This window comes from Agelaius phoeniceus, chromosome 14 (genome assembly GCF_051311805.1).
Source record: "Agelaius phoeniceus isolate bAgePho1 chromosome 14, bAgePho1.hap1, whole genome shotgun sequence".
In the NCBI taxonomy this organism is placed as follows: domain Eukaryota; kingdom Metazoa; phylum Chordata; class Aves; order Passeriformes; family Icteridae; genus Agelaius; species Agelaius phoeniceus.
This window is the reverse complement of record NC_135278.1, coordinates 1,455,060-1,468,862: the sequence shown is the minus strand read 5'-3', so window position 1 is coordinate 1,468,862 and position 13,803 is coordinate 1,455,060. Positions and strand designations below refer to the sequence as shown.

General features: G+C 51.4%; 1 protein-coding gene across 3 annotated transcripts in view; it reads right to left on the bottom strand.

Annotated features, from left to right (window-relative positions):
• MID2 (midline 2) overlaps nt 1–13,803 on the bottom strand; it is a 63,304-nt gene that overhangs the window by 34,509 nt on the left and 14,992 nt on the right. For all 3 annotated transcript variants that reach the window (XM_054641500.2, XM_077185953.1, XM_077185952.1), the window contains exon 2: nt 12,665–13,386. In XM_054641500.2, coding sequence (XP_054497475.2) covers nt 12,665–13,330 — 666 coding nt within the window. In that variant the 5' untranslated portion in view covers nt 13,331–13,386. The remainder of the gene's footprint in view (nt 1–12,664; nt 13,387–13,803) is intronic.

The window sequence follows — 13,803 nt, the reverse complement described above, 5'->3', positions numbered from 1 at the left end:
TGGGTTGAGGCCCACACCAGCCCGGGGGTCCCAGCCCACGGCCTCCTCCAGCACATCCCAACACGCTCCTGGGCTGCCAGGGCCAGCTTATCCAGCAGATCTTGGGCACCAGCCCCATGGATTACTCAAGCTCCAATGTCTTACGGCAATGGGCACGAGAGAAAATGCCTGAACAGGTTTTCCCTCCTGGAGCACACAGCCCTGCCTTGGGTGCCTTGGGGCGCTGCTGGCAGGTGCCCCAAGGCAGCAGCTCTGGGCAGTGCAGAGGGAGCCCATGCGCCCAGCCTGCCTTCAGCTAGCCCTGCTGCCCCTCCTTGCCCCCCAAAACCATGACCACATGCCAGCCTGTGGCACCAAGCACCCCAGGAGCTCCCTACCCCATGCCATGGTGCTGCCCAAGCCTCTCTACAGAGTACCTTCAGGAACTAGACCGGGAACCAACCCAAGGCAGACTTTTCCAAAAGTTACAACATCTGGGAAGTGCGGAGGGGAGGGACCACTGGAGCCTTCGTGCTGAGCACAGGGTAAGTGTTCATGCCAAAACCTGCTCCAGCTGCTTCAAACTTGGCTAAAGCTGCACCCAGCGAAGTGCAAAACTCCCATCAGCCCTTGCTCACTTTTCCAGAAAAAGCCCATCAATTTCTGATAAAAGGAAAGTCTCCTTCCCTCCTCTGCACCAGAAAGGAAACAGATCTGCTCTATGATACAGCCAGTAAAGGGGAGCTTCAACATTGTAGGTAGGACCCCAGGGCCACCCATGGACCCTCAGGTGGGTTGATAAGGGGGCAGCATCGCTGTCACCCCCTCCTCACAATTGCAACCATCTCCACATGCACAAGGTTTCCCAGTGTGGACCAAGAGCATCCAGCTGTTTCCCTGAGAGAGACCTGGGTCAGGCTGGAGCCACCATCACTGGCATGCAGCAGCAAGACAAGGGCTCTGGAGGGGGAAGCAGCAGCTCCCAGGCAGCCCCTGCCCACCAACCCTGGCTGCCCAGCACAGGCCTTCCATTCCATCCCAGTGAGTCAGACAGAGCCTGAGGGACTCATGAGGCTGGCTGGAAAATCCCAGAGTTTCAGAAAATAAACAAACACCTTGTGGGTTTGCTTTGTTTTTGGGGGTTTTTTTGGTTTTTTTTTTTGGTTGTTGTTTTTTTGAGTTTTGTTTTGTGGGTTTTTTGTTTTTTGTTTTTTTTTTCCCAAGCCTTTGGAGTGGATTTGAGTCAAGGTTTGAGCTTCTCTCCAAAGTCTCAGCATAACACACATACCAGCCCTGGGATGCTTGATTTGACATGACTTTCATTTCACATCCCCTCTCCTCCCAAAGCAGGGGCTTCCCAAATCCCCTGGATAGCTGGGATGGAGCCTGAACCAGAGGCACCCTTCAGCCCAGTAAGTCCCACTGGGGCCTGGCTTGGTGGGCAGCAGACCAGCATCACCAGCACAGGGAGCTGCACAGAGCATCCCAGCTCCTTGGGGTCTTGGCCTGACTCCCAACTCCCAACGGGAGAGAGAGTCTGGGAACCCCAAAGGTCTCTGCAGCAGCCCCCTATGAAGTCTAGCAGTGGAGCAACACTTCAGGAAGACTATGCACATGGAAGGAACAACAGGAACTCCCACATCCAGGAAAATCGGAGCCTCACCTCTTTGTATCCTTTGCCACCACATCAGGAGCTCAGCTGCAACAGCCAAAACATTTGGGCCATTCTCTGCAGCAAATCCGGAGTTATTATAATGAAAGGCTGACACAGGAATCCTGCTCCCTGCCTGCTCCCAACCCCTTCCCTGCCCACTCCTGGCCCCATCTGGCTCCAGCAGCCCCTTTCCTGCTCATCCACCAATGGGTCTAAAGACTATTTCACCATTGAACAGTGTCAAAGCACAAGAGTAACCCTCCCACACTGGGAGACCCCAACCTTGAGGGTCACTCACTGAACCTTGATCTAATTTGCTTTTCCTCCCTTTCTTCCCCCCATTAGTCCCCTCATCTTTCTTTAGAGACTATCTTTGCCAATGGGAACTTTTTGTTCCCTCTGACGCCACAGATTTATGTGCTGGCAGGGCTGCTGTGAGCAACAGCTTCCATGAGAGGCCTCAGCCTGGGCTCTGGAACAGTCCCATTAGAATTGAATTTCTATTTTTCGTTCATGATGTTTTACAACAGATAAAAAGTAGCTTTTGAGCACTAAATAACTCACCACAGATCACACTAGAGGTGTGCAGGATCCCTTCACTAACCCAAGGTTACACGAAGCTCAGCCGTGGGCAATTTGGACAATAAACTCCCTGGCTGGGCATGACTTGGATTTAAATTATTCCCAAACCGTCACGTTTATTACTCTCTATTCTCCTTAATTTTCCCCGCTCTGCCTGTGCCTCAGCCCAGCAGTGAATGGAGCTCAATGCCAGGGCTGCCTCTCAGGCGGGACCCCCAGGCATCCCCTGTTCTGCTCTGCTCACACCCAGTTTGGATGAAGGGATGGGAAACCCCCCAGCCTGGCCCCGGCAGCCCAGCCGAGGGGAGGTGGGGCTGGAGAACAGCCCCTCCTACCTTCCTGCTGCCCAGAATGGGAAGGGTGTGGTTACCCCATCGGCTTCCCATGTCTCTTTCTCAAGGCTGTGGTCCCATATAGAAAGGGCTTTGTCCCTGCTGCTGCGTTAGAACCATAGAATGGTTTGGGAAGGCATGGGTTAGTGATGAACAAGCTGATGGTGCTGATGGTTGGACTGGATCTTAAAGGTCTTTTCCAACTTTAGGGACTCCATGTTTCAGTGTCTCAAACCCTGCACTCAGAGTTTTGACCCAAACCCCCGCTCACCCCATGCCCCTCAGAATGGAGCTGTCACCCAGGAGCTGCCCATGCATTGCATTAATTAATCCTGAGGAGAATATAAAATAACTCATCAGCATCAGTCTGAGGCACAACCCCCATCTGGCATGGCCTCCGACCAGAACCCAGAAACAAAGCAAGAGAGAATCGAAAAAAAAAGGAAAAGAAAAAGTGGGAAGAAAATGGATTAAACTCCAGAGTTCAGGGAGTGACATGTTTAATTGCTAATGTGGCTTTGGGATTATTCTTTTTTAAGACTTTTTTACCAGCCCAGCTGGTGTCATTCTCTAATACCCAGCAAGCAGCAAACAGATTGTGGGAGATGAGTTGTGCTCTCGCTGCGCTTTCTGCTAATAAATAAATAAATAAATAAATAAATGCAGATCAAAGGAGTGAAACAAACCCCTTCTGGTAATTTTTTTCCCTTCTGTTTCCCAACTGGTCCCAAACATATTTCCTGCTGGGACTGACAAGGAACACTGTGAAATTCAGAATCACAGCTTTAAGAACCAAGTGGCATCAGATGAAACAGAAATGCTAGATTTAAAGAAGAGATGAAGGGGTTGAGCAAACACAGTCTTGGGCAGAGGCCGGGCCTTCCCAAGGCAGGGGCATTAAAAAGGGTGAAGGGAGTCCCTGCGATGGATGGAGGCCTCGGCCGCCCTGGGACCAGCCCCAGGCTGTGCCACCCTCCTTCACCCTCTTCCCAGTCCTAAACTTTAATATCGATTTTTTTCCAGTTGCCACACTATCACTGTGTGGGAAGGGAAACAAGAAATTTCCCTTTCATTTCATCAGGAAAACAGATAAAAATGAGCTCAAGACAATAATTTCTCTTCTTCCAGGGCATAACAACTATGCTACACCTGAGGTAGATTGCAGGGCTTAGAGATGGTGATGGGGAGAAGGAGGAACAGAGATGCCCAAACTGCGTTTCTGGCAGCACCTGCCACCTCCAAAACACCGGCTTCCATGGGGATGAACTGCTGGGAATGCTGCCTGCAGGGTGGCTTCCCCTGAGGGGTGCTTGGGAGATGTGTCCAAGGAAAGACCAAACATAGAGAAGACCAAGAAAGAAATAACTGGCACTTTATCTCCAGTGGAAGCATCAGCCAAAGGACCAACACCAGATTCCTCTTTGAGCACTGCTCTGGTCCCCAGCAACTGGCACTCAGCAAGCTCAGCACGGCCTGTGGGCATGCTCCTAGGGGAAGGGAGAGGGCATTCCCAAGGGAAGTGCTCTGGCCCCTCGGGTGGAGAAGCTGGCACATCGAAGCTCACACATGGGACTGGGCAAACTATGCACAGTGGGAGACTTCAGCCTCGCACACATCACCTGTAGCCTGGCTCTGCTAAAAATTCACCCTTTCATCTCCTCACTTGTAAGATTAAAGCAAAACCCCAGGACTCCTCCAGCAGCAATGGAATAGCACCGGCCCCCTCCGAGCCTGTGGCACTGCGAAGTGACCCACAGCAGCTGTGAATCCCCCCTGCAGCTGATGCACTATTCAGAGCTGGCACTCCAAAGGCGCAGGAAGCCCAGGAGCATCCCATGAGCAATCTGCCCCTGGGATGGCATCAAAGCAGGGGCTTGCCAAGGCCCACAGCAGTGTGATGCCATGTGGAAGCCACACCACAGATACACACAGGCTGTGGGAGTGGGCAGAGCCTGACCTTGCCTGGTGAGAGGACACTGCATGCCATGCCATGCTCTGTTCCACGGACCCTGGAGATGGGCTGAGTCCTTGGTTTATTCAGTTTGCCTGTTTCCCACCACTTCCAGAGCCTCCTGAGCTGGAGGGTAGGAATTACAACCCCTTAGCTTTTGCCAGTAGATTGATGCTTCCCAAGGGGCTGGGGAAGAGATGCCACTGCATCCTTTTCTCCAGCCCTGCCACTGGAGGACAATACCTCATGGTCCCTGTACTGGTGCCTGAGAGTCTCTGGGAGGAGAATGCAATGAAAGCCACAACACACGTCTCGCCTCCATCTCTGCAATGCATAAATAACCTGCTCTGTCCTCACCTGGCACATTCCAAACAAAACCAGTAAGTTTATGTTGCAAACAGCATTCCTAAAACACATTCCTAAACCCCCCCGCTCCAGCTGCTTTCTCCTTAACACCCTCTCTAAGCATCCTTCCATTTTTCAGCCTTGCGTGGCTTCCTGCTGGATCTGACTGTCAGGAGTCTGCTGACAAAGCCACGGCTGTTGGAAGCAGATGTAAATTCAGACTCTCCTGCCTTTAACCTAGTCATTAGTCCCCTAGAACATCAGCGTTCTTGACTGCACCATGGGCTCACAGCTTCCCAACATCCTGGCCCAGCTTTATGCCTGCAGATGCCATCAGGGAATAGCCAGCTTTCAATTTCTGCACCCAATAAACTCACAATCCTCCATCCAGTGTTAATAAAAAATGGTTCTGTGCACCAGTTATCCAGGAAAAACACCATTTTGAGAAGTATGGAAATACTCAGGGTGAGTTATTTTGAGATGAAACTTCACAAACACACTTCAGAAAGAGGTATGGGTTTTGTCAGGCGTCATGCTGCAGCTCCATTACCCCTGAACCATTTGGAAACCTCTCCTTCTCCATAGTACAGGGAGAGCTTCAGGCAGGACACGGCTCCTTCCTTGGCAGGCCAAAGAATGGACTTGTTTTTTTCATGTTTTCCATTATAGGCTGGATTTTTATGGATCACTCTACCACAAGCATCTGACTCTAGCCAGGACACAAAGCTGCAGTGAGCACATCCATCAGGCTCTCTTGTCTCTTGACCTTTAGTTTCCAATAACCATCATCACAAAAATAAACAAACAAAGCCAAAGAACTCATGCTGAAAGACAACCCGTGCGTGTTTTCTTTTGGATACCGGATGTCTGGTTCCCAAAAGCCCTTTGGAGAAACAAGGGAGGAATCTGGATTTATCATTTTGGCACATCCTGCATGACACACACCTTATTCCACATTATTTGCTGAGCTTATCCCATAAACCAGAGATGTGCACAAGAACACAAAGGGGTTCAGCTGGCTCACAAGTATTTGGCTGCATATCGTGATGATTTTGAGCACTAAAATGCCCAAATCCCAGCCTTTTACAAGCAGATGTGAATGCTTGGAAAAGTTGGAGTGCTCAGAATGGGCTCAAAAAGGGCCATGCTCAGAGGAGATGGCAGGGTGCATGGGATAGCTGTTGGATAAATCTACATCCTGCTTTCTCAGGAGTTAAAGGTGTTTCCTGCTGGGACATCCCACCCAATTCCCTGGCCACTGTGGCTGCTTGCACCTCTGGCCATGGGGCAGGAGCCCGTCCTGCCCTCGGCTGCCCAGGTTTCTCCATCCTGGAAAACATTTGATGAAGCCCCACATGCAAAGAGCTGACGGAGGTAGAGCCAAGAGGAGCTCACACCAGTGGTGGTGTTTGATATCCCTCCCAAGAACACTGCTAGACGTGTTCCCATCAAAGCAAAATACTCTCCCAAACCAACCAAGTGAAGGGAAGGCAAGCAGCAGGACCAGGAAATGCCTAATCCCTGCCATAGAGACTAAAATGATTGGAAATATCCCCGCTCCTCATACCTGAGACTCTGTTTGCTCCATGCAGCAGAGCCAAGGACATTGATCTATGCCCCAAAGGGCCTGGCTCCCACAGACACTGTGAAGACCCAAAGACAGCCCTAGTCCTGCTGTGAATGGCCAGAGCCCAGCACAGGGGACAGGCAGCTCAGGGGCACTGAGTGCCTCTTTAGAGTAACAAGTCAGCAGGAACTCACACGGCACCATTCCAGTGCTGCCACCCAGCCTGGCTGCACAGCCTCCTCTTCCACCTCCTGACAAAATGCTCTACCTCACACGTACAGACTTTATATGCTCCCATTGCACATCAAACAGCATGGCAGGGGCATGGACACCCTGCAAGAACAGGGCTCCCCAGCTGCTCCAGCCCTCCTATGACCACCCAGCCAAGAGCTCAGAAGCAGTATCAGAGGTGCAAGAACTTGTTCATCTGGAAGCCAGCTCAGAAAATTTTGGGGACACACCTCTGCTTTCTTCATCACAGACCTACCTGTTTGTTGATAGAGATCAAACCCAGATGGGCTGATCTCCTGCTGCTCACAGAATCCTTTGGGGTGGAAAAGACCTTTGAGGTCAAATGAAAGGTCACAGCTGCCATGGGGAAGAGAATCTGTCAGCTCTGGGGGACGTGCCCAGCTCCACAGTAGCCAACAAGCACTTTTCAGCAAGAGGATGGTTTCCCTGGAGATGCTGAAAGCACAAAGCAGGAGCTGGGACACTCAGAAGAACCAGCCTACAGCTCATAAGGTAACCCCACCTCCTCCTTCTCAAGGTCCTTGAGATCCATCTCCACTCCTGACACAGGAGGATTTATCAGCAGATGTGCTGCTACTGCATATTGATTTCTACAAAAAGGCACATCAAACGACTTCAATTGGATATTCCAAGCTGTTTTTTTTAAAAAAAAAACAACACATCAGCTGTCAAGGTAAAATCACTTAATTACACCTGTCAGGTGTTTCATAGGCTAATGTGATAATAATAGCAATATTCAGTATCAGAGAGCAAGGTTTTGAGCCTTCTGAGAAATTCATCTGACACTCAACTGCACGTAGCCGACCTTCCAAATTACTCAAAGCCACTGAACGTTGCTGGGACCCATTTTTCAGGGACACACATGCCAGGAATCACCAAACAGAGCCTGAGAAGAGCCAGCATCACCCCCAGCACTCAGCCAGCAGCATCAGCTGAGCTCTGCTCATTCCCACTCTTGAATATTCATTGTGCCCAAATGCAATATATCCTGAACATTAAACAAGAGCTACTCAGGGCAGGAATATCAATCCCTCGGCAAAGTTGCTGGTTGTTTGGGGAATGGAGGGCTGCCAGCTGTGGGGAGAGGGACAGCATTGCTGCTCCTCCATCTCCCAGGGAGGTGGTGCAGGGGGAGGAGCACTGGTGGCCTCGCAGCAGCCACCGTGCACGCAGCCCAGGAGGGGCAAGGGCACACAGCCCCGGGCACAGCCCTGCAGTCCAGGAGGGGCAAGAGCACACAGCCCACTGACCCAGCCCTGCAGCCCAGGAGGGGCAAGAGCACACAGCCCCAGGCACAGCTTACTGACCAAACCCTGCAGTCCAGTGCTGCTCTCAGGCCAGCACTGCTGCCCAGCCTTCAAGTAGGGCTACGCTCTCCAAAACTGCTGGCCATGCCTTTTTTAAAAGCAAAAATAGACTTTGTTTCCCCCAAATCAGGTGTTCACAGGGTGGCACCTTCCAACATAAGCAGCTTGTGACCCCTGGTCCCATCTCACTGAGCTCTGCCCAGCACAGTCTGCCTTCAGGTAGGGCTTGTCACTGACATGGCTGAAGTGCCCGGAGCAGAAAGAGGGAAAAAACCCAAATAAAATATAAAATTCAGCAGCTGTAAGCTCTCCAGAAATACAGCCACTGGATGGGGAAGGATGGAGACTCGCACCCTCCACAGTCCCTCTGTGCAAGAGGGTCACCTGAAAGGGAGGCCTTTCTGAACAGCTCAACAACCTACAGAAGGGAAAAGCAGACAGGCAACCACACCCTGCTGCAGAAACACAAGGACTTTGATCAAAGAAGGTAACACCTGTTATTTAAAAAGAACCTCATCTACAAACCATCTTTCTCCCTCCAGAAAGCTTGGACTCCAGTTCTGGGCTGCCATCTCCCAGGATACAAAGGCTAGAGATGAATTCTCCAGCCTCATCCCAAACATAGAGTCATCAAGGGATTTTCACACAGTTTTATGCTTTCATTTTCCAGCTCAAACTGTTCTTGAGATAGCAACATTGAAATCATCTTGGATGTGAATGTAGGTTTGGAAAAAGTGAGAGATTAATCTAATCAAAGCAGTTTGCAGCTCTGCTACCTCAATATCCATAATAGCTTAGTTATTAATAAGATTAAAAAGGAAAACTCTCCCTAAAAAGAAGATTTCTGGGAAGCAAAGCAAATTATCAAAGATCCCAGCCCTCAGTGCTGGTTCCTGGCCCCCGTGACCTCCAAACAATCAATATTTAAGCAGGGATGAGGAGGATCTTCTGGGTGTTCAGTGTCAGCTGAGCACTTGCTGCTCTGCCTCTGAGGGTGGCGATGGGGATGAGAACCCTGTGGTGGGACCCTGGTGTGTGGCACAGGTGCCCCTGCTCAGGGAGGTCACTAGATAACAGCGTGGCTCTGAGATAACACTAAAAACACCCAGAGCTGTTGAGAAGCTCATGGCTGAGCTGGGGGCCCAAAGGCCCACACAGCTGAGGCTGTGGCACCTGAGGGGACATGGGCTCCCTCCTCAGGTCCCCACAGCAGTGGGGGGTTCCAGCCTCCAGCACCACTGACTTGGAGTGAGCCTTGGCTGGGGCTGCATCCCCTTCTCTCCCCTTCTGGAAATAAAGCAGCCAAAGCATCCCTGGTTCAGGGCTCAGGTGCCAACAGCTCCGACACCACCAGAACTCTATTCCTGCTGGGAACTGCCCCCATCTGTTCTGTGGGAGTCTCAGCAGTCACAACTGCAGCCCTTGTCCTGAGCTGACTCTTCTTGGTGTGAAGAAATAGAGATATACACACCAAAATTCCTCTGAGCACCATGGCAGTGCAGTAAATTATAAATCAAGCAGCAATCTGTGACTCACCCTGCACTAGTGGGAACACACTCGCAGCTCCCAGGTGAACAAGTCCCATGGGGAAGTGTGATGGAGGGTTTTCCTCAATTTTCTACCCTACCACTCTCCTAAAAGCCTTGGAATCACTACCAGCTCTCTGCACAATTTGTCAGCACAGAGAGGCTTTGTTAATCCCGGTCTCACTCCCACAGCCCCACGGGAGGCAGTGCTGCTCTGACAGGTAACAGAGGATGGGTTTTCCACCTGGCTCATGGCTCTTTCTCCAGCAGAGAGCAGATGTGTTACAAAACACACTTCTCTTTCTTTTGCATATTTCCAGCCTGTCAATCTACAGAAGACACAGCACCAGCAAAGGAAAAGCCTCCTCAGAGCTGGTCCTTCTCTGGCTCTTTAAAGGGAGCAGAGCTCACAGAAAAGCCACCGACAGAGGCCAGTAATTAAGGCAAAATCCTTTCTTCAAATACTCCTTCCAGCAGAAATCGTGGATGGGGGAGCCAGCTGGAGCTCTGCACACAGAGCTGCTCTTGCTGTATCCTCCAGTGTAGCCATGCCCCAGCCTCAGCATGGCAGCAGCACAGGCAGGACCCAGGCAGGCACTGCAGAGGATGGCAATTACAAATTTCTAGCAATCTGAATTTATAATTGGCTGAGATTTCACTCAGCAGATAATGCACTGCTGTCCTGGGCACTCGCTGTATCTAGGTCAGGCCATTAGTTTTGCTCTTAATCTACACACAGTTTTAATTTCGTCTTTAATGTCGACTTCCAGCCAGTGCTCAGCATCTCGACCCATCCCACACCCACAGAGAGGGAAAACCAGCAGCACCATCCTGATGGATGCTCCCAGCCATGCTCACACAGCGGCGGTGTTGGTGCTGCCTCAGCACTGGGCAATCAGAGAACCATGGAATGGTATCTGCAGCTGATAACCCTTGACATGAACCTTCCCAGGGAAAGAAAATGACACCGCATCCATCCCTGGCACCCCAGCTTCAGAAAGCTCCTGGACATGATTCAGCACTCCATCCTCTGCCCCATCCTGCCTGGCATCCCCATGGTCCCTGCTTAAATCCAGAAAACTGCTCACACTGGCTGGAATTGTAATTTACAACATTAACAAATGGAATTGAAGATGCACAAAAAAAACCCCATCACATGCATTAAAGGGATTAAAGATGGTTCCTAAAACATCTGGAGGTGTATAACACAGTATGGATGGATCATCAGAGCATCCACAGGGAAGAAAGGCGGCTGGCATATGCTGGAGACTTTACATGTAAAACCAGCTTGGAAGAAAGGGAAGCACTGGGAGAAGGTTTCTCATTTACACACACTAGTCCAGTTTCAGGCACTCAGCTCTTCTAAAGAGACAAAAAAAATTCCCCACCAAAGATATCTGTGGAAAGCACAGCCCTTCTGACAACAGGAAGTTACTCACTTCAAAAACCCAATTTTTCATCAAAAAAATCTAACTTGAAAGGCGTTCCCAGCTCACTCAGGATGCGGGATCAAAGCCAGGGATTAAGTGCATCTGCTCACTGCTGGCTGCCTGAGAACACTGCAGAGCTCTGGGAGCAGCCACTGAGCTCAGCAGCGACGTCCTGAGGAGGGGACAGAGGGGCAGAGCCCCACCGTGGGCAGGGACATGGGGCAGACCCAGGGAGGCAGCAGCTGCTCCACTGGCCACAGATTCCCAGGCCGCAGCATCCTATCAGCACACATTTAAGGATTTCAAGTATTTCAGGTACTTGCAAGGATTTTCATTGCTGCCAAGGAGCACACAGTGGTCGGAGCTTGGACTGAGGCCATGTAAGGAGATGGCACAAGATGCCAAAACAAATACTGGCTCTGTTGGTGAAGCCCGGCATCAATCCTGAGCAATTTCTGCAGTGGAGGAAGAGTATCAGGAAAAGACACAGCCAAAACCAGCCCCACCATGGCACAGCCAGAGGCAGAGATGTGCTGGAGGATGAACCAGAAGGACACACATTGAGGTCCTCTCTAGGCAGCTGTGGCCACCCTCAGCCCTGCTCCCCCAGCAGCTCCAGCCCTGCAGAGACTGAGGTGCTGGGCAGGATGAACAGCACAGAAAGAATGCTTTCAGCAGAAGAGAGCTTCCATCCATGGCCAGAATCACTTAAGACTTATTTAAAAGGGAAAAGTGTTCTGGCAACCTGCTAGGCTTCCTCAAAAGGATTTGCCTGGCTGGCACAGGCTGGATCAGGGAGGAATATTCCAGGGTTTTAATTTCTCTGCCCAGGTTTTATTGCATGAAAACATACATGGTCACTGCTTTTGAAGGTTTCCAATTTGCTAATTGAGACATTTCCTCATGGAAAAAGAATGTCCTGGACTACGGACACGGCTGCTGGCGCAGCTCTGCACACCGGGGAAGCTTAGGTGAGGATGATGAAATGGGAGACAGGCAGGCAAAGCAAGCTCCCCAAGCCCTATTTGGCAGCACTAGCCCAAAGCCAAACCTGGTGGCTGGAATATGAAGAAGAAACACCCAGGACATCCCATGCCATTCCTCATGCCATCAGGGATGTTAAGTCACAGCACTGGGCACCTTGCAGCAAGTTCAGGAGAGTCTGGAGATGGGGAGATAGGAAACCAGCCCAAGAAACTGGACATCTAGGAAGATTTCTTTCCAGGCACCAGTTTGTTTAAAAACAAGGAGGAAAAAATAATCTGGTCTGCACAAAAAAAACCCCAAGTGTTCTGTGTTTTTGCTGGAGCATTGAAGTATTCCTTCTGCCCTCAAAATACACGAGAGCGGAGAGAGTGGTTTTGTTCTGAACATGAACAGGTCAAAGATCCCAGAAAAGCACTTTTGGGGCAGAATGAGCCTGGAACATGAAGGGAGAAAGGCCAGAGGAAGCAGCAGCTGAGAAAGACATGAACAGGGTTCTAATGGGAACATGACTGCTGCCACAGTCACGCCTCACCAGCATGACCTCAGATGGGACTTGCTGTAATTTTTTTTTCATTAAAAAAAAGGAGTGAAAAGTGTTTTGCAGGCTTATTCAGAATGCACAGGGGGTGGAGAGGGAATTCAAACATCATATAGGTCAAATATCATCCACACAGGTTCACATCACATTCACTGCAACCTCTGCTCCCACACAGACAGCTTCAGAGCACTCTGGAGGAATCCTGCATCCTTACCTTCAGCTTCTCGAAGCGATCGCTGAGTGATGCCACTTGGTGGTCCCGGTGGCGGCCCACCAGCTTACATAAGGCACAGATGAGCTGGTCATCAGCGACACAGTACATGTTCACCTTCTCGTTCTCGTGCTCCAGGCACGTCAGTCCACGGAAGTGCGCGTCAGGCACGGGCTCCACCAGCCGGTGGCTGGTGAAGGGCTTCTTGTTGGGGTGGGTGGCGCGCAGGCAGCGGTCGCAGTAGGACACCTCGCAGGTGATGCAGGTCTTGACGGCGTCGCGGGGCGGATCCTGCTCGCAGAACTGGCAGGCGATCCTCTCGCCGGCCACGGACATGGTAGGGCTGTTGCGATAGGTCCTCTCGCGGCGGCTCTCGCTGGGGGAGTTGGGGCCACTCAGGGACGCCTTCTGGAAGCGATCGATGATGTTCTGCAGGGTCACATTCCTCTTGAGGCCCTCCAGGCCCCGGTGGTTGAGGGAGATGACATAGCGGCAGGTCGGGCACTGGAAGGCGGTGATGGGCACGATGGACTCGCTGGAGGAGCAGCTGGACACCAGGATGCGGTGGGCACAGCTGAAGCAGAGGCTGTGGGCACAGGGCAGCAGGAGGGGGTCCTCGAATAACTCCAGACAGATTGGGCAGGTCAATTCTGACTCCAGTGTTTCCATCTTTAGTTAACACAATCCTGATTCAGCATCGAAAACCAGGGAAGGTTGTCAGGAACCTGCAAGGAAGGAGAGCAGAGATGTGAGGCTACAGCTGCACTCCTGGGCTGCTCCAGTCCTCCAGCAGCAGGTGCGTGGGGGGTTGGACACATCACCCATGCAATACCTTGACACCCTTTGCATTCTGATGCTGTCAACTCCAGCCCTGCCAGGCCCCTGCAAGCACAGGCTGGAGCTGTCTCATCCCACATGGAGCAGAGCCTGGAGTTACAGTGGGACAGGAGCCACATGGAGGGGATGGAAGAGGAGGAGAAGCAGCTCCTCTCACACCTTCCAGCCCAGCCAGGGCAGGACCTGGACCACAAGGCTGGAGACAAAATCAGGAGAAACCACATGATTTCATGTTTGTGTTGGTGTGTGCTGCCAAGACCAGGGTGTGGCCGTGCTGTCGTTCCATGCTGCTCTGCATGGCACAG